Source organism: Crocodylus siamensis, chromosome 3 (assembly GCF_052110815.1).
Source record: "Crocodylus siamensis isolate JL-2025a chromosome 3, ASM5211081v1, whole genome shotgun sequence".
NCBI classification, from domain to species: domain Eukaryota; kingdom Metazoa; phylum Chordata; order Crocodylia; family Crocodylidae; genus Crocodylus; species Crocodylus siamensis.
The window spans coordinates 198970097-198991985 of record NC_143397.1 but is presented as its reverse complement, the minus strand read 5'-3'; the positions used below and the strand labels follow the sequence as shown (position 1 = coordinate 198991985).

Here is a 21889-nt window from a genome sequence, read left to right as displayed (position 1 = left end):
AGGTTACATCAAGAGGCTGGGGAACATCCTTCTTGTCAACATGCTGGCAGAAAGGGATCTTGGAGTCATTGTTGACTCCAGGATGAACATGAGCCACCAATGTGAGGAAGCGGTCAGTAAAACTAACCGCAACTTTTTGTGCATCTACAGATGCATCACAAGCAGGTCCAGGGAGGGGATCCTTCCCCTCTATGGGGCATTGGTCAGACCACAGTTGGAGTACTGCATCCAGTTCTGGAAGCCACATTTCAAGAGGGATGTGGCTAGCATTGAGAGGGTCTAGAGGAGAGCCACTTGCATGGTCAAAGGGCAGTGAGGCAGGCCTTATGAAGAGAGGCTAAAGGGCCCGAACCTATTCAGCCTCCACAAGAGGAGGCTGAGAGGGCACCTGGCGGCCGTTTACAAACTCACCAAGGGGGACCAGAAGGAATTGGGGGAGGTTCTGTTCCCCCGGGCACCACCTGGTTTTACTAAGAATAATGGCCACAAATTATTAGAGAAGGTTCAGATTGTACATCAGGAGACATTACTTTACAGTTAGGGCTGGAATGGACTCCCAGGTGAGGTGGTACTCTCTCCTACCTTGGGGGTCTTCAAGAGGAGGCTGGACAGATATTTGGCTGGGGTGATATGATCCCAGCACCCATTCCTGCCTGGGGCAGGGGGTCAGACCTGATGATCTGTTTAGGTTCCTTCCGACCTTAAGTACCATGATACTATGAAAAGGAGTGAGAGGTTACGAACACATTAGCTGTGGGGAAGCTACCTAGACTTCTAGTTACTGGTATTCTGAATAAGCTAGCAACTGAAAGAACTGTTGTACCATTGTAGAAACAATCATTCATTTTTGTTACCTTGAGGCAATGCCCACAAAATACGTTAAAGTATGCTAAAGCCTGTTAGCATTTACCTCCTCCCTCTCATTGAATTAAAGCAAGAGTGGACAAAATACAGCCTGGGGGCCACATCCAGCCCACCTATTCATTGGATCCAGCCCACAGGCAGGCAACCACCAATTCATTGCATCTGGCCCCACTGGTGGCTGCCCCTGCTGTGCTCTGCATGGGGCCAAGTCCCACCTGGGGCAACACATGCTGCATTCTCAGCCTCCCTGGCCAGCAGGCATAGCTTCTGAGCAGGGCTGCTGCTGTTGTCTATGGAACTGCTGGGCTCCCCCAGCCTACAGCAGCAGGAATAGGAGGATTTGCAGCACTCCAGGCACCAGATAGGGAAGGGTAGCTGCAGCACTGAGGGAAGTGGGGTGAGTTCTGCCTGCAGCTGGCTTTGGTCCTGCTTGTGTGGGGTAGGGAAGCATGAGGATGGAGTCAGGGGGGTGTGAAGGAGCTCAGCAGCTCACAAAGCCCTGACCGGCAGGCACAGAATAGGCAGGAGAGGGGGATGGGGAGCAACAACAGGAGCCAGCATGCACTTGCTGCAGCCCTGCCAGGCAGGCACGTGAGACAGAAGCAACAACAGCAGGATCCTGTGCTGGCTCAGCTGCACCCCACCAGGCAAGTGTGGGACAAAGACCAAGGCAGCTGGCAATTCCAAGCTCAGCTCCCTGCTCCCCGCCCCCTCCCTCGCAGAGGCTCCTCTTGCTGCCCACTGGCAGCAGCTGCTTCCTGCCCTTTGCAGCCCACTGTGAGCCAGGAAGGCAGTGCCAATCCCCTCCCCCCACCCATGGAGGAGCCGGGCTAAGCCAAATCACAAAAAGCAGGCAGGGGGAACCCCCACACCCAACCCACTCACACATCCATGCCTCCTCACACCCCACCATCCCCACACCTCCCAATATTGTCCCACACACCCCACACCCCAACCCCACAGCCCACCATACATATCCCACACACATTCACCTGCACCTTGACTCTCACCATACCCACACCCAACAGGCACACACACCACCTCCACCATACCCACGAACACACCCCACACTTCAACCCCTACACACATCTTACATATCCACACATATAGCCACACCCCCACACAAACACCTACACCTCCCCACACACACACACCCATACCCCACCCCTTCATCATACCCACACACAGTCCCACACACATAGAACATATAAACACACACCCTCCACACACCACTTCTGCACTATACCCACCCCCCATCCCCCGCACCCAGGAGTCCCACACACCAGACACCCACACATACACCCACTCCTTCTATACCTCTACACACTGCACCCGTACCACACTCATACCCCACACACATATGCACCTAACCATATGCTCCCCCCACTGCACCCTCCCAACCCCTTCACACACAATATACAGCAACCCCCACTTCCCAAAAAGAGTACTTTCTGGGCAAGGGGAGAGATTTCCAGTAACAAAGGTCAGGGGCCAGGAGTCAAGTCATAAGATGGTGATCAGGGAACAGGGTATAGGTGTTTAGCAGAGACAACCACTTTGAGGCCCACAGAGGAAGACAGAAATTATTTCTGATCACAGAATATGCTGAAATAGGAGTAGCTTGAGCATTTTAGTCCAAGACAAAAGAGATGCTACTCTCCCCCAGATAAGGTAAACAGTAGTCCTTTCAAGTATGAGGTGAGAAAAATACCTGAGGCATAAAAGAAAATTAATTTAATGCATTCTTGAGGTCTTAGCTACAGTTTTCATATGGCATCCTACACTATACATCAGTGCCTGAAAAAAAATAGAACTAACAGGTGTCTCACATATTCAAGAATCAAAAATTTTCCACAAACACAGCACCTACTAAAGCTCCTTATAATGTGCTAGTTAAAAATAGAACATAACCCAGCATATATTCCAAGAAAATAATGACATTATAGAAATCAGGAAGAAACCGTTCAGGAAAAACAAAACAACCCCTCCCCCCCAGTACTGCAGAGTGTCTATTAGAACTCCAAAAGGTCTTGGGTTTGCCACATGGAAAGATTTTTTAAATCAAATTTTTTGTGAGACAGGAATATTTTTTCCCCACCCATCTCTAATCACAGTACTGACAGCATGGTAGCTCATATGTTCTCTAACTACCTGATGGCTTCAAACACACAGGGAACAAGATGGAACACTAGAGTTTTTTACCTTTATAGATTCATAGATGTAGGGTCGGAAGGGACCCAAGTAGAACTTTAAGTCTGACCCCCTGCCCTGAGCAGCAGGTAATACTGGGCTCACATGACCCCTACTAGGTAATTATCAAGCCTGCTCTTAAAGACCCCCAAGGTAGGAGCCAGCACCACTTCCCTTGGAAATTGGTTCCAGATCCTAGCTGCCCTGACTGTGAAGTACTGCCTTCTAATGTCCAGCCTGAACATACTCTCAAACAACTTATAGCTGTTATTCCTTGCGACTCTGGGAGGTTCTCGGGGGAACAGGGTCTCTCCTATTCCCCGCTGGTACCCCCTGGTAAGTTTATAGATGGCCACCAGGTCCCCTCTCAGCCTTCTCTTGTGGAGGCTGAACAGGTTCAGGTCCCGTAGCCTCTCCTTGTAGGGCCTCCCTGCTGTCCCCAGATCCTGCGAGTGGCCCTCCTCTGGATCCTCTCGATGCTGGCCACATCCCTCCTAAAATGTGGCACCCAGAACTGGACACAGTACTCCAACTGTGGCCTGACCAGTGTTGCATAGAGGGGGAAGATCACCTCCTTGGACCTGCTTGTGATGCATCTGTGGATGCATGATGAGGTGCGGTTAGCCTTACTGACCACGTCCTCACACTGGCAGCCCATGCTCATTTTGGAATAGATAATGACTCCAAGATCTTTTTGCCACTGTGCTTACAAGAAGGGAGTTCCCCAGCCTATAGGTATGCTGCTGGTTCTTACTGCCCAAGTGCAGTACCCTGCACTTGTCAGTATTGAATCCCATCCTATTCTCATTCGTCCACCCCTGTAACCTGTCCAAGTCCAGCTGTATCCTGTCCCTCCCTTCTAGCGTGCCTACCTCGCCCCAAATCTTGGTGTCGTCAGCAAATTTGAATAGGGTGCTTTTCACCCCCTCATCCATGTCACTAATAAAGAAATTGAACAGTGCAGGCCCAAGGACCAAGCCCTGGGGGATTCTACTGCCTACATCCCTCCAGGTCGAACATGACCCGTCCATCACCACTCTCTGGGTGCGACCCCTCAGCCAATCTGCGACACATCAGACTGTGTAAGCATCAATGCCACAGTCACCTAGCTTTTTAATGAGAATGGGGTGGGAGACGCTACTAAAGCCCTCTAAAACACATACATCCGAGTCCACTAGTGGAATTTCACTTTCTTTTCAGATGCCTTGTTTAAAATCTGAGGAAATTTGCACGCATATACACACACAGTTAAAAAGCAGCCACCACAAAATTAATATTAAAGTAATATTAAGGAAACAAAGAAAACATTCAAAAGTCAGAAAATATCAGAATGTTCCATTTATCTTTTGTAATTAAAATAATTTGCTGTAAGGAAATTTAAGTTCTAGCTAATTACTATATGCACTTAAATAAAAATTATGAGATGCCATGCAGTACTCTGTGCTACCACTAGATGTAGCAACTCATTTTTTCTATTATATCACTGTATATTCTAAGGCCTGACTGCACTTATTTCAGCTTTTGTAATTCAATGTGAATTATATTACAGTTCCAGCTGTGTGTACCTGAGCATGCTTAAAGTTTTAATTAGTGTCACAAAAAATGCTTGAAATAAAGGAGAATAATATGTCATTCTTATTAATTTGAACAATGGTTTCAGTCATTAATCGACTCCAAGCTGAACATGAGCCGCCAATGCCAGACCAAAATCAGTAAAGCCAACTGCACCTTGTTGTGCATCCAAAGATGCATCTCAAGCCGGTCCAGAGAAGTGATACCCCCCCTCTATGTGACATTGATCAGTCCACAATTGGAGTACTGTGTCCAGTTCTTGGCACCGTACTTTAAGAAGATTGTGGCCTGCCTTGAGAGGGTTCAGAGGAGGGCCACAGGGCAAGCCCTATGAGGAGAGGCTGAGGGACCTGACCCTGTTCAACCTCAGCAAGCAGAGGCTGAGGGGGGATTTTGTGGCTGCCTACAAACTCATTAAGGGAGATCAGCAGCAAATAGGAAGGGCCCTATTCCCCCCAGCAGCACCTGGGTTGACAAAGAACAATGGCCAGAAGCTGCTGGAGAATAGGTTCAGGTTAGAGATTAGGAGGAACAATTTCCCTGTTAGGGTGGCTAGGATCTGGAACCAACTTCCTAGGGAAGCGGTCCTCGCCCCTACCTTGGGTAAATTCAAAAAGAGGTTGGATGAACACCTGTCTGGAGTCGTGTGATCCCGGTGTGTGCTCCAGCCAGTGGCAGGAGATTAGACTGGATGATCTGTTCAGTTCCCTTCTGACCCCAAACTACTATGAAACTAGTGTCTCTTCTCAAGGTCAAGAAAATTTGAAAGAGCAAAATAGCACAAACCTCTACTATACACAGAAATAAAAGATTCATGCAGAAAGAAAATTGGCAAATTCTTTCTCTATGAGGCTGAACTATTACTAACCTGAAAAACAAATGAGAATAAATTGATCTTGAGAGCTGAAAACCGTTGCACTCCCATTTGTGGATTTTTAAAATGCACAGTGCATTTTGTTTCATTATGAAGTGACAATCTTGTAATTAAAATGATTCCATAGGCAGAAAGGAAAAAAGTATGCTTCATTATGTTACTTTCTCCAAAGTTTTTACTGCAGGTTTCTACCCTATTCCACTGTATGCATGAATGCTGTTTCATAGCTGCAAATTCTAAAGATAGAACTAGCCAAGTGAGTAAAAGTTACAATTTTAATTTGATTACTTATAACAATATTTGTCAAGACCTTATTAGACTACAAGGACACAGTGAAAAATATAACCTAGAAATAGGAGTTTGTGAAAAAAAGAGAAGAATTTTAGAATTTAAATTTAATTAGTGTAAAAGCGAGAAGCCCTCAAATGTGTGGGTTCAGATTCTCTTTCTGCACATTCTGGGAATTCAACTGTGATGGCAGGGAGATGCATTAACTCCCTCTGTGGTCTCATTCAACCCAGTCCTTTGTAGTTCAATATGGTGAGGGTGGATGGGGAGAAAGTTGACAGATGGAGACTTAAGCCTGATGTAAGAACCCTATCATTCAACTGCATGATGTGACCCCAATATTGTCTTTTCTGAAGAACTTAGCTACTATTCCATTAAAGTTCCCCAGTGCTTCCACAGCAAAGAGGATGTCCCATTGACATTAACTCATGAGACTCAGTGCCTTCTAAAATACCTTTATATATAACCTTGTATATATAACAAGCCTACGGCTATATAAAATAACATACAAGTAAAATTAAATTAACTTTTACAAAATTCATTATTTGAGTTATTTTACTCTTAATTTTCCAATAACACATAGAAATATACTTCCTCTGTTTTCAAAAAAACCTATGGCTATGTACAGACAGTCAACCCCCCCCCCAGGTGGCAAGTGCTCTAAATATCACACCTTAAAGAGCTGTAAATTAGTGAGTTCTAACTGAACAGACATTTGCTGTTCCATGGGGGGCTGGGGGGGGGTCCTCAATGCCTGCCTGCAGTGGCCAAGACCAACAGGTAGCAGGGGGACTCCTGCACATTACGCAGGATGCTACCAGAGTGGCCCCCGCAGTCAAAGAACCCTGCAAGCTGGGAATTGTCAAGAGAAGGTGGTGGAGGGGGAGGGGACCCGCCCCTGCTGCACAAACCCAGCCTGCCCCCCCAGACCCCAACCAGCAAGCTGTGGGAGGGGCTTTCATGGCAAGGGGATTTCTTCCCCCAGCTGCAGCCAGTCGTGGTTGTGTCACTTTCACAGTGCTAGGAATTCTGTTGTGGGGCTGGTGCAAAAGGATCCACCCTGGCAGGTGCCCTGAGTGCCCCCCCACCCCAGTTCCTGGCTTGTGTCTTGGTGGGGGCAGAGCTAGGAGAGGCACTCCACACCCCCCCAATAAGACCCAAGCCAGGAAGACTGGGAGGCCCACCTAGTGGGAGGGTTCCTTTCCCCTAGCTGCAGCCAGCAGCAGCAGCAGCAGCAGCATGAGTTCCCTGTGCTGCTTTTCAATGCACTGGGCACTCTGGTAGAGGGAGTGGAAATGGAGGCCCCCTGCTGGGCAGTCATTCCTACCCCTCCACCAGCTTCCTGTATTGGGTCTTCCTGGGGGTGGGCCAGGGCCCCCTGCAGCAGTGGGGCCCCTTTTCCACCACCCCTGCCAGAGTTCCCAGCACAGCAAGTGGTGCAGAGAATTTGTGCTACCACCGCTGACTGTAACTGGGGGAAGGGAGTCCTCCCCTGCATCATATATATGGCTTGCTAGCTGGAGTCTTTGGGGGAGCCATAGTGCCCACCAGTTTCCGGTGTAAGAAAATGCTGGAGCCAGCTGCCCCTCCTGCAGTTGTCAAGAGGCTTCAATGGTGGGGAAACGAGCCCTCCCACTGTACAGCCCGGGCCAGCCCATGCCTTCCCTCCCCACCAAGACCCCAGCTAGCAAGCTGTGGGGCTCTTGTGGTGGGGTGGTTCACTTTCCCCTGCCCCAGCCTCTTGACTGGCAACCAGTAGCTGCAGCAGAGCTGCCTAGCTTCATGTTTTGCTGAGCCACAAACTGGGGCAGAGGGGCAAAGAGAACCCCCGTGCTGGGTGGACCTGGGCTGACCCTCCCCTGATGGTGGGCAGCAAGCTTCAGGAAAGCTCTCACAGGAGAAGGCGCTCCCTTCCACCTGTGGCTGCATTTCCCAGCATGGTAAAAAGCCAGATCAGCCCTGCTCTGGAGTTTGACTGCAGTTGCCAGGTTGCTCAGGCAGAGGGATGGTGAACAAAGCCCCACTGCCACATGGATCCAACCCAGCCCCACCATCTGAGCCTCAAACCAGCAACCTATGAGGGTCCCTCATGGTAGGGGAGCTCCCATCCCCACTGTTGTGCTTACAATCACCAGCTAGCTGGTGGGGAGGTAGGGCTGAAGAGATGAGCTACTTTGGCAATGGCAGAAACCCCGCCCCCCAGAGCACTCCCTGCTATCCCCTCCTCCCAGTCAGGCTGCAGTGCGCCATGGGGCTAGGGCAGCTGTGGGGACAGAACCCTCCCCTTCCTTGGCCAGGCTGCACATGGGGCTAGGATCAGAGACTGTCACTGACTCTGGATAGTGACAGCTGAGGGGGCACGACCAGCTTGGCACTGCCCAACCCAAATGCAGTCCTGTGCAATGCCACCCGGGATGACAAGGATTGTGCTCTAAATTAATCCTTGATGGGATCTGGCACAGACATTCAATGAAATGCTTTAACAGAAAGCACTTTAGATTAGTACACATCCAACCAGAGTTAACTGTGGGATCTCCTGTTTTTTAAAGCACTTTGAGTCATGAACATTTTTTGTGTTACAGCTGTAGAATGCTTTCTGCGTGCTTCAATTGAATTAAGTGTAATGGCTGTATCTAGCCTATATGTCTGCAGTAAACAACCTTTTTCATATTTTTATCAGGTCACATGCAACTCATGGAAATATAACCCTAAGGAGAGTTTGTTTTCTCTGTCTCCCTGCACTTCCCTCCAGTAACATACATAACATTCAACTTCAGTAACAATCCATTTTAATTTACCAATAAAAAATTATTAAATGAGTAAAGGGCAATGTTGACTAACTAAATAAATCTAAAGTTTACAAAGAATTTATTACCCCAAAATAATAGAAAATTCCTAAATTTATTACAGCAGTGATTCTCAGCCTTTTTAGATTCAGAAAAATTATGGAAGGTGCCCTGAATTTAGCAGCACCTTCGCTGAGAAGCACTGTTGTGCTGCCTCAGCTTGCCTCAACCAGGATGCTGCTTCTGACAGTCAAGAGAAAATGCCACATATCCCTTGTGCAGAGCCTGCTTCTGCTGTAGTCAATGAGGCACTCCTGCCTGCATTAGTTTTGTCTGTTTCCTGTATTTTTCCAAGCTGCCACACTGCCATCACCCAGACAAAAGCTTCATGCATGCTTCTGTTTCCAGGAGGAACAGGTAGGGCTGAACTAAAATGGGCAATAGCAGGAGCACCGAGCTGAGCATTCAGATGAACCTAATTCACACAGTAGCACCCATTTCCCACAACAGGCTCCACGTGTTGTGGTGGCAACAATGACAGCACCACAATGCCCTGAAAGGGTCTTGTGGCACCCCAGTTGAGAACCACTGCATTAGAGAGACATTAGATAGATAGAGAAATATTGTTTTACCTACCATTATTGTAAGCAACACCCAAAATTACTAGAAGATAGTTGAAAAAAAAAATCTATTTCTCCTTTCCTCCATTTTGGGTTCTTGCACAGTATTTGGCAGTTTCATTTTACCCCTGTATTCACTGATGCAAGGTTCATAATTTTAGACTTAGACGCCTAATAGCCAAAAAAGAACCTGGCCTTAGGTGCTTAACAAGACTAAGGCATATAGCCGTGATTCTATTCTGCCAGAGTTTCTGAAACAGTTGATGCAAAAAATGAGTCCTCTCCTTCCTCATTTTTTTTTATGACTCATTCTTAAGAGTGAAATGATGATGTGTTACAATAATTTATTCATCAATGGATTTCAGGACTTGAACAGGCTGGACATATTAAGTCAACTTGCATCAACGTAGATGTCCAATTGGCAGAATAGCATCTCTTCCCTGAAGTCCACTTTGGTCTATTTCAGGTATTATAATGAACATGATCTTTACATGCCTATAATCTATTCATGTCCTACTTTATGCCCCCATGACCTTATCAGTGCCTAGCCCCTGGCCCATGTGAATACACAGTATAAATAATGACCTTAGAATGTATGCAATTTAACTCATTAATGAAAGTATCTTGTTCCTGATTGTATTAATCCATGTTAGCCAGAGGAGTAAAAGGACATTTTTACATGTGTTCCTGGACTGGCACTGGACACCTTAATTAGTGATTTGCACTAATTAAAAGCAGCCACATGTCACGTGTATCAGCATCGCTGCGCATCCCTGTACTGAAAAAACGGGTGTCATGGCACTTTGAACTAAAGCTCATTGGACGCATTTTATTCAAAGCGCACCACGGCCATTTTGTCAGCATGAAGATGCGTGGTAACGCTGATGCCTGTGATTAATCAAGTCTGCTCCAACAAGCTGGATTCCCAAGGCATCAGAGCAGGCTCCCTGCAAGCATGTAGGAGCCCAAAAAGGACAGAATGGGCAATGGGATACTGAAATATGCTTTTAAAAGGAGAAAGAGGAGTTGCTATACAAGTAGTACCAGCTCAGGGAGTAGATTGTTTTTCATTACAATTTGTTATTTGATGCTAATGAAGATCTGTATAGAAACTGAAATGTTCTTTGTTTCATTGTATATGCTCAGATATCACGTTTTATGCAGATTATCAAAATAGACAATACTAGACTCATTTTTGTTTGTATAGCTGCCATAATTCCCATTTGTACTGGGAACAATTTTGCAAAGTCATCCCAAATGATTATAGTAAAAGCAATGCACAGCTACAATATAAGCAATCTAAAGGCTGTAATGCCAGCCTTCATCACTATACGAAAAAATTAGAACTCCTGTTAGAAATTAGAACTCAGAACTTTAAAAAGTTGCACTCTCCAATAGCTCCTTGGTACAATGCTGAAGACCTTAATACAGAGAAGAAACTGATAGGGAAGCAGAGAATAGAGTAGTCCTTGGAACTCGTCTGAAAGTAAATTAGGACGTCTATTTCTGAAACTCAAAAATCCAAGGAAAATGAAGGGGAACAGCATCCCCAGGGGAAAAAGCTAGAAGGGAGGATCAATGGGAGGTGAAATCAATTAAGTTGACCAGGGATCATTGAAAATCAATTGGAGAAAAGGATTGGTCAAGGGAGCAGGCAAAACAGTTTCTTTGGGGAGAAAAAGGGGAAACTTTGTTTTACATAAAGTGAGATCCCCCGGAAAGCATCAGTGGGAGGACAGCAGGCCTCTGCAGCACTGAAACCATTCAAGACAACTACTTGATGTGAAGGTAGAATTGTGTGGGGAAAAAAATCATGGTGTCTTTTGGGCCATTGAATGTTTTTACAAATTCTAAAACTTTCAGGAGTTTCACACTACTAATGTATACATTGGTTGACTTTTTTCAGTATCCCATATGGAATTTTAGATTCCTGATAACAATGAAACCCCTCCCCATTTTGAATAGTACCAAAACAAAAGTTGCATTTCCTGCAATCAAATAGACCTGTATACTTCAGGGTGATTTTTTTTAAACTGCTTAGCTCCTAGAAATGTCCAGAACTCCTTACTAATGTAGTATAGAACAGCTAACACTTAGAAAACCAAACACATTTTCCCTACAGCAAAATCCAAGATGCTTCATCCATTCTAGCCAGATACATAAAATTTTGTTTATAGTCTACTAATATTGTTTCTGGAAGAATGCAACACTTCTATTTACTTCACTAATATTCATTTAGGAACACTAAGTGCCTAAAAACAAAATATACTTTTGGAAGGCATCATTTTAGCTATTTCATTATTTGGAAAGGTTGCAGAAAGAAGAAAATAATAATATATAATAGAAGAGTGAGGAAAGCTTAGTGGAATACTATGAAGCAGCCATAAGGAAATGTGATGGAATTATCATATGCCTAGGGCACCTCTAGAGAACTACACAAACATATTCCTACTTCAAAGAATAATTTGAAATTAAATGTCTGTCCATATATTTTATTATATTAACTCCCAGCTCTCCATTACATCCGACCAGACTTTACAAGCCAATAGATCTGTTGGTTACTAAATAAATATATAACAAACAATACATTCGATTACCATACTTTTCCATTTTCTGAGATTGCTGACAAGTTAATAGACTTCCAACATCCTTTTAACTTAAGATATTTCACCAATATTCATTTTTAACTAGATTCTGATGATCCTGATTTTTCTTTAAAATCATACAGATGATCCACTTACATGTTACCTTAATTTATTTTCTATGTTATACATCATACACTGAGCGATCCAAAAGAGAAAATATTGAGTGGATAATGTGAAGTAAATATACAAACACCAACTGCTTTTTTAAATGCAAAGTACAAAGCAATATTTGTCAGATATTTTGTTTTAACCATGAAGGGAACAGTACACTGTAAAGCAGGGCTTTTATACAAATGTGTTCAGTCATTTAAATCACTATTTTGTAAGCCACAAGTGAAAGCATGCGGATCCTTTAAAAAAAATCCCCTCTCTATAAAACTATGAAATAGCCTTGAAAACTATGAAAGGACACCAACAGGGAGCTGCTTCCCAGCCCCTGCAAAGAGCAGGACCCCACGTACAATGGGGGTCTCTGTTTTACTCACCTGGGAGCCATGCCAGGCTTCTGTAGTAGCCATTTGGCTCATCCAGGTATAGCTGGAAGCCAACCTTGATACCAGAGATAAATGGGACCATGGCAGCAACAAGGTCCGCGCCTGTCGCAACCAGGAGCTGCACCAGGTTCCTACCACCAGCAGCCAACTTGTCCAGGAGAGAACTTGGAAGTGCCAGCAAACCCCAGCTTTTGGAAATCCCCAGATGGCAACCATGTGGCTGGGGAGCCAGAGAGGTGATAGGACACCGAGGACCCAGCGGATTTAAAAGTAAGAGGGCCGAGGACCATAAACCCCCAGAGAAGGGAGTGCATGGTCTCTTGGAGGAAAGCAGTGCATGTCTTGCAGAGGCACAGAAGACGACCAGGAATGCTAAAAACCTGGGTCCAAGCCTAAGGCAAACTGCAAATGACTGGAGAAAGCTGGTAAAGGGTAACCAGCGAAGAAGAGCTAGCAATGCAACCCATCAGTGTTGGGCTTGGGACATGGTGGGTAAGCCTCTGCGTGTGGGGAGTAGCTGCAAGGCCTCTCTGGGAACCCGAGTATTAAGCAGATGGGCCGGTGATGGTAGTGCCAGCCAAAAGGATCATGCCAGGTAAGGTACAGAGTTGATATGGCCAAGGATGGTAGAGATGTAATTGATAAGACTTAAAAATGGGGACTGAGTTGATTGATAAAAAAATCCCTCACTCAAGCATGCAAAAGGGTTAAGCAATTGATGCTGGACTCTCATGATGAGAAGCCATAAAAAAGACCCTTTTTTGTTTTGATCATGGGCATGCATAGGAATTGAAGGGGGGTAAACACAAATTGAGCCCTGAGAAGCTCATGATGTAGAAAGGTCTAAATAAGTGTTGAATGACTGGGCGAGTCATTGGTTAAGAGACTCAGAGACACTTTGAAGGTCATAGGTCCAACTCAACAGGTGTGGTAAGGGAAGGGTATAAGGGAGATGGAGCCCTGTGAAGAGAAAATATTGTCCGTCAAGAGAACACTTATCTTTTGTTTCACTATTCAGCTTCTCTTCATTTGTTTCCATCAAGGCATGGCAGGAAAGAATAAGGAAGCGGGCAGCAGTTTTCAGAAAGAGATACAGGACCCATTGTACCCACTGACAAAAACATAAAACACTTTTCAGGAAGGAGAACATTAATGCCAGTCAGTCTCAACCGTACTGTTCTGAAATGTTTCCTCAAACTAACAGCATATGGGAGCTACAGTGTTGTATTCCATGCCTCTGAATTCAGATTTCATTTGATTTTTACAGTCTCAGTTTTAGACAGGATCACTAGACATTTCTGGAAAGAATGATGCTGCCAAAGCAGATTCTGTAAGAGTTCTGAAATATGAAAACAATGGTGCTATATTTTCTAATGAAAATAAAGAACCTGTGTCCTGAGACAGTGGTATCAGAAAAATGCTATCCCCAGCATTTGCCAGTGACATCATTAACATAACTATGGGTGACTATGCAGACACAAGCCCCAAGCACTACCTGAGGAGGGCCACCAGAATAGAAGCAGATTGGCCCTTCATCCTCCATCACTCCCTTTATACACTGCGCCTGAAGCAGGTCCAAGACCAAGCCACAAAAACAGCTGTAAGGTTGTACCAGAGTAGGGTTGGTGTTGGCAAGAGCTTCACTTTTGGAGAAGCCACTTCCATGGGCAGAGGTACTGGTATGCCCAGGACACATCTCATCTCCTTTTCTCACTGCTGAATTTTGGCTTTTAAAAATAACAGCTTCACATACATTTCAGTGGCATTAACATACAGAAGAAGCTTGCTCTAGGCATAAACTGTATCAGTTATACACCTGAGTGACATGCACCACGGCTTGGAGGGACAGGGTAGAAAAGCAATACAGTCTACTTGACTGCCTACAGGAGTAGGAAGTGAACAACTGGCTCCCTAGGTAGGCTTCAGAAAAACCAATTAACCTGTTTACTGATGATTATCCATCTCTAAAATGACAGTTAGATGTTAAAATAATGGCAAAATTGGAGTCTTAGAAATTTTATGCCCCATCAGAAAATGTACATTCTGCCATGCCAGACATGGGATGGGGCATAAAATTCCTCATATCCACATTACACCACTGTGAAGCTGCTTCCAGCCTGATCCTGGAGATTGGGAAGGGGGCAGCTTTGTCCTGGATGCTGGGTCTGTCTCATGTCCAATCCCAATGGTCAGCTGAGCATCGAGATTCAGGCACAGACAGATACAGGTCCCAGTATGGCTCAAAGCTGTCCCAGCCTTATCATGGGGATTGGGATGGAAGCAGCCACAGAACCAGGTCTGTTGGGACCAGTGCTGACAACCAGTCGATTGTCAGGCTTAGGTCCAGTTTAAGGAACTCCCTCATCACAGGGCCCCACCCTACTGGGACATTTAAAAAAAAAAAAATGTGCAAGCAGCCCAGCTGTACATGTGGTTTCTAGATGCCCCAAGGCACGGGGACCTCAGGATCAGGGAGCATCGTGAAACCTAGGGCTATCTGGGACAGCCAATCAGGATCCTGGGATTACCCCTGTGGTCCAAGCACACTGAGACCTGTGTGCAGCCCAGTATTTTATAGGAAAGGACTTCCAGGCACAGGGATTGCCAGGCTCCTGGCAGCCTTTGCAACCTGCTCCCCCAGCAGCCTATTTTCAGCATCAGGATCAAGGCTGTCCTAGTCCCAGTGCAGATGTTAACAATATACTGAATTCTCACTCAAGTCTGGTCCTTTGTTCTGGTCATCAACTTTGTAATGGGCAAGAAAGAATCGCTGCTCACAGTTCTCACTTCCTGGATATTAGCCACATTTGCAAACACAGGCCATTAGGACTCAGCCATTAAATCTGCAATCCCCTGAACTCATGGACAACTGTTTATTATGGGTGTGCAAAATGGGCCCTATTAGATTCTGATTTAGATTCAGCCCGAACCGGGGACAGTAATTCGATTCGTTGATTCAGATCGCAGTCCCTGATTCAACTCAGCTGAATCTAAATCTGAAGATTCAATGCCAGTTCAGAGAATTGGTGATTCGGCCATAGACACAGCTTTAAAATGTTTTTTCTACATACCTCTAGGTACCAGTGGAGCTTGAGAACACTGCAATGGTGGGACAGATTGAGCATCCCACAGGAGTGTGTGTGGGCACCCCCCCCGCCACGTGCTCAGCGGTGAAGCCAGAAGTACTTCCAGTCCACATCCATGTCCACTGGGGAATCCTCCCGGGATCATGCTGGGGGGGACCCTGGGTGCCCTCCCCAGACCCAGGAGGTGCCAGTCGCCGAGCCAGGAAGGCATGGGGGGCCCCCCCAACATACTCCCCAGTGGACCTGGAAGTGGACCAGAAGTGTTTCTGGTGCACTTCTGGGTCTGCGCCAAGCACACTGGTGAGCCCCCCGCACTTCTGTTGGACCCTCTATACCCCCCAACATCCATGAGCTGCCTGGTACCTAGAGGTATGTAGACAAACATTTAAAGCTGTGTCTGTGTCCAAATTACCAAATCTTTCTGAATCACTCCAAAATCTATTCAGAGGGTTCTGATTCGATTCGGAGAAATTAAAGGGTCCTCGGATTCAATTTGATTTGGATTCGGAGATTTGGCCACCGAATCGGGCTGAATCTCCACCAAATCAAATCAGGGACCAAACCTTCACACAGCTCTACTGTTTATCCAAATATTCCTAAAAATTTTAGTTTTAGACCCTCACACATCACAATTATAAGGCACAGAACCAGAAACACCAACAGCACCCTTCAACTTGCCTCAAGTAACACCCTTCAACTTGCCTCAAGTAAAAGTGGAGAAAAGAAAGGATTTGGTCAAAATATAAAACTTGCTCTGAAAAATATTACAGTATTGCTGAGGAACTAAAAAATTAGCAAAAACTAGCTTGGACTATGATACTGAATGCTGATATTTTAACATGCTTCTTCAGTAGGATTGTTTCATTCTAAATAGCACTGCATTGATAACATTGAGAGAAGCATTAAAAGAGTAATCTATCTGCAGCACTGCCTATGTTTTAAATAGTTAAATCTACCAGCCAACTTCTGACATCGATTATCATGAGCAAATAAAAAGGCTTGCACCATTTCTACTGAAAACTGTCATTATAAGCTGAGGATGGATTGAAATAGTCTATTATTAATAATGGAGGGGTTTTCCAAGATTCAAACTTTGAAACATAAGGGTTTTGAATTTTGTCAGAAAAACATAAATAAGCAACAAACAGCAAATTGCAAATGGAATAAGTCATGTAGCTATATATATCAATGTGCTAAGACTCATTGATGACAGAAAGGCCCTACTTGGAAAGGTCTTGTAAAAGGTATGAAAGCAGATAATAGAGTAATGCTATCCATACTATCACAATTCACTCCTGCCATCATATGACCAATCTGGAAAAATGCAGCAATGTAATACACCTGTATTTGATGATAGAAGTTTAAGTTCTGTGCATTAACTTTAAAAAAAATAAAATATTTTTCAGCGTGACATTTTGTCACAGCATCTACTTTAAGCAATTGTGTAGCAATGTCATGTTGAAATTAACACTGGTCCTAAAACTTAAAGAGTAAGCAAAATGCGACATGAAAATTAAAAGTCTGCTTAAAAAAAATATAAAAACACCAGTATCCTTTTAATAAGAATCCATTGACTTGATCCTACCAGATGATGAGCACCTGCAGTTCCCAGAACAACAAATAAGATAGCATACATACCAATCCCATGCATAGCAAATGAGGTCTGAGGAAACATACTATGACAAAAATATATTAGGAAAATCTATATGAACTTTTAAAACCCAAGGGAAGTTTCCCCATTGTATGTTTTACTTTATGCTTTCAAGCTGAATATTGAATATGCAGCATGCATAGTAAGCAATAAAATATTTTAATTAAATGCCAAAGTCAAAAACAGATGAAGAATCCTGAATTAAAAGCATTTCTAGAGCTCTAGAAAATAAATACCTCCATAGGAAAAAATATCAAAAAAGCCTCTAGACTGCATCCTCATCAATAAGGGGTTCTTTGTGCATAAATGGGCTGACATGCAAGCTGAAAAAAATGGAAGAATGTCACATCTTTCCACTCCTAGACCTGCTAAGGAATTTACTTATCTGGAGGGAAAGTATTGAAGAAGCACAGCCAGGATGGGCACACTCTTCATATCATTTCCATCATCCCCCCCAAAATTAAAAATGAGTCTTCCCCAAGGCAATATGAAAATGTAGCTGTTAAGCATCAGGCATACAAGTTTATTTGGAATACTCCTTAGATGTCATGGAACCCAACTTCAGGGAAGCTTCAGGATCTCTGAAATACACTCAAGCATCCTTTCAGCCATCCTGATATACATTTGAAAGGAAGACCAGCAAGCGGGGGAAGAGAAAATGCAGAGGCAACAGGAGCTGTATGTGGAGACTGTCTCGGCCTTTAGAAGGTTCTTTACAATCCCTAAATTGGTTTTGGAGCCACCAACCCATTCCATACAAAGCCCTACCCACAACAGAATGATGTAGATGAAACAGCTCCTGCCTCCTAGCTCATTCTTGTCCAAGGGTGACGAAGCCTTGCTTTTATTGCTGTCTGTCTGATAAAATAATACAGTGATATCAAACTAGAAATGACTGTACATGGAATTATACATTAAATAACAATGCAATACAGTGTAATAAACAAAGTAACTCCAACATAATTGTACAATTATGGAGTTGCAGTCTATAGAATAATGTGCCACATGTCTTTCTATTTTCATACTGGGCTTTAGACTGTAGCTCAGTTTCTCTTAAAAAGAATTTTTATAGTGCTCCCCAAAATGTAAGAGCTTTGCATTTTGATCCCACATAAAAGTCTGCAATATAAAACATAGGAAAACACTGAAGTTAGTGGTTCTCATTGACCATTTTAAACTAGGACCTTGAAAAAAATATGACAAGCACAATCATATTATTAACTATTACTTTTCTTTAACTCAAGTGATAGTAAAATCAGAATTCCAGGATGAAAAAGGTTTTTTTAAGGAGATGGCCTTCTAGAATAAGGCTTAAACACAGTCTACTAAATAATTATAATTATAATTAAAAACCAGATTAGAATAAACCATAATATATGTTTACCAATACATTAGCAGCTAGTTAACCTCTAACAAAAATTCCCATTGAGGTCTAGACTGGATCATAGCGAGTTAAAAAACCTGTGAACTAGACTGTGTCTTCTGCTGACAGCTTTAATACCTTTTCTGATTATAAGCTTCAAGCACATTTATGTTTGGAAAACATAAAATTAAAATAATTATTTTAGTTGAACTACACTGTTAAGTCCTTTACAGGAGAGTGATGGAATTAGAATGTACCATTAGGGGTAGACTTTGTACTGTTCTTCTATGTGTTTTTAAAGTCATTGATGAAAAATCAATCTAAAATAAATCTCTAGTAACTCTAACTTCTATGCAGTTACTGTGGGTTTCCATATATATATATACCAGAAAGCAGAATTAGGCTCTCCACTGATTTTGTTTTGCATTTTATAATATAAGAAAAAGATGAAAAATAAATAACAGTAAAATTAACTTTTTCAATTACCCAGCAGTTCCATTGCATCATCCTCATTGTCAATATCTTCCTCTGTCACTGAAGGAGCTGTACTTTGAACAGAATCAAAGGAGTCCTGGGAAAGCATAGCAGCCAGTAGCTTCTTATGTTGCTGCTGTTGTTGTTTTAATCCTTTGGTCTTCGGCTCCATCTTTAAGCTGGTTAGGGGGAAGACACAACCTCCTTTTATTACTATTCTCCAAAAAATTTTGGCCAAGGTTTGTCAAAATCTTGCTGCAACATGCAACAAGACTTCGCTCTGTATTAACTGTCCTTCCTTCATTCCATATCACATCACTTTGTTCTCAGCCCCTGCTAGTTTGTCATTCATTTCCCAATGCTTAGTAGTCTCCAATCAGCCCCATAATTATTTTTTTTTCATTTCAGTGAAGTTTGTACTACCTCTTGCTTCCTATATAGGAATGTGATGCAGTGCCCGTCAAAAAACTCCCCTGATTTCAGTGAACAAAAGCAACATGTTTTAAAATAAAAAACTAACAGTAGACAGCCAGAACACCTCAGTGGTTTGTTGCAGTTGTTTGCTGTGGCTCTATAGGCCCATGATTACTTTGTAAATTATCATCTTCACAGAAAGTGCAGTATTAAGGCTACCATATTTCCAGGATCAAAAAAGAGGGCACCTGTGGGGAGACGGGAGCTAGTGGGGGGGGAAACAGGAGGGGTAGGTGACTGTGGGGGGTCAGTGATATGCCTGTGCCCTGCCTCTGCCCTTCACTACTAAGCCCCAGTCGCCCAGAGCTGCCAGTGCCCCACTTGCGACCCACACGCCCTCTGCTACAGCCCTGCCAGTGCCCTTCACCCCCAACTAGAGCCCCCGCCCTGCAGAGCATGTGACCCCCAACAGCCAGTCACTTTGCCTGCTGCTCCCAGCCACAAGCATGCAAGCTGCTCATGCCTGGAAGGAGTGGAGACAAAGCAAAAACCAGGATATTTGCTTCCTGTTGAGTCAGGAGGGTAGGTGATTGAGCTCTAGGGAGAGAGGCTACATCTCTGCAACCTCTTCCCCTACCTCCATCTCCTCTTTCCCAGCTCTCATTATGTCTAAGGGATAGGGTGAAGGCAGGGAAGGGAGGTCCATTCTGGGGCTTCCCTAGCTGTGCTGAAGTGGGGGGGGGATGAGTATTGGAGCTCCTCCCACCTCAGTGGGGCCCCATTCCACCCACTCCATCCTCTTGCACAAGCTGGGCAACCTCCAAAATGAGCTGCCTGTATCCTTTCTCCCCCCCATAAAATAGCACCAGGAGAAGGGCTGGGTTGCATCAGTCCAGCCCTGCTCCTGGCATGCACAGACAAAAGTTCATGAAAATGCTCTGCTTTGGAGCCCCTTCATCTAAACCCTCATATAATAAGGGTTCGATTTTCATGGGATCAGGCCTTTTTAAAGGACCATGAGATCAGGCCCTCTGCAGTCATGTACTTGTGTTTAGTCATGACTGTAGAGCACTTTCAGGAGCCAAATCAGGAGCAAATTGTCACTTCTCTCTGTTCCTACAGAGAAGGCACCATTAGTGGAATGGACACCTAAGCTATTGTCTGCTTGTAATGGGAAAAACAACTGCACAATGGCAAAGGCATCAGAGAGAAATGGCCCATCAGCTGGATGAATGGCAGATGCCCCAGGGAGAATTTCTGGAGAATTCTGGACACTCCTGAGGAATTGGGGGAATGCTGATGGGGAACAGGGCCTGGGGGGCAGGGGCTGGCTCAGAGATATTTTAACAGCTACCTGTAAGCTGGCCAGCATGTTTGATTTTTTTTCCCCAAAGCCCCAGCAACTAGAGCTGGAAGAATCATCAGGACTGCTGAGTTCTGGAGATACTGACAAGACTCTCAGAGGGCTGGGGTATAGCTACATGAGAGGGTAAGAAACTTTACTTGTCTTTTTATTCCATTTTCAAACCTATTGCCAGTTTTCTTTGTATAATTCTTTTCTTCTAACGTATCCTTTTGTTGTTTTGTCTCTTTACTAACTGCCTGTGGAAAGACTGAATTCTGGGTGAGCGATATTCCTTTTACGTTGTACCCTCTAGAGAAAGGGTACAGTGTGAAAGGGCAGTGGAGCGAAGGCTTGCAGGGGTAAGGAGTTTATTCCATAAAAACCATGATGTGTTCCTTGAGATTAGCAGCAGGAAGAAACTTGGAGCTCTGGAGGATACCCACCAGAAAGGTTTATGATGGACACTTAGGCTGAGGACAGAAATTACACATAAACCAGTAAAAGTCATCAGAAACCATTCAAATCTGTAACACAACAGAAGTTCAGTGCACATAAACCACTTTCAAAATGGCCAAATCAGGTAAGATAAACATGGATGAATGTAGTATCAGACTTAACTGGGTTAGGTAATATTGGTCTATTGAACTTCTGTCCCACATCCCCTCCAGATTCAAGTTAATTCAGTCCTCTAGCATGCCAGGATGTTTTGCACATCCCCTGCAAGTCCCCCACCTCTTGCAGGGTGAGCAGGCTAGACTTGGCCCAAGCTGCTTACTCCAGTCGAGCAGGGAGGCATGCTCTAACACCCCTGGATTCTAGACTGGGCCACTGCAGGCACGTGGCTGCATTTTCAGAATCAAAAGTGAATGCCTGTTCACTTGCTTATCAGTTCAATCTACACAGCTTACACTAACCTGCAAAGATTGAACTGATTCAGCCTCAGGCTTTTTGACTCTCTATACTTAGCCTTAGGGCCCTTTCTGACATGAAGGTAAATGTGCAATGGGATCTGATGCATGATCCCCACAATTGTGTTCCCTGCCTTGACAGATGTGCATGGCAGAAAGAGTGATCGCGGGATGATGCATCAGATCTCATCATGCCTTATTGTGGATGCAGAAGTGCAGTATGCACTCCTACAACTGAGATCCTGCTGCTAATGCAGGCTCCCAGACACAGGGGAGCTCCAGACATCAGCTGACAGAACTCCCAGCTACAGGGAC

At 44.4% G+C, this 21889-nt stretch overlaps 1 protein-coding gene across 2 annotated transcripts in view; it reads right to left on the bottom strand.

Annotated features, from left to right (window-relative positions):
* C3H8orf34 (chromosome 3 C8orf34 homolog) overlaps positions 1-21889 on the bottom strand; it is a 324719-nt gene that overhangs the window by 176144 nt on the left and 126686 nt on the right. For both annotated transcript variants that reach the window (XM_090040118.1, XM_090040117.1), the window contains one exon: positions 18920-19086. In XM_090040118.1, coding sequence (XP_089896244.1) covers positions 18920-19086 — 167 coding nt within the window. The remainder of the gene's footprint in view (positions 1-18919; positions 19087-21889) is intronic.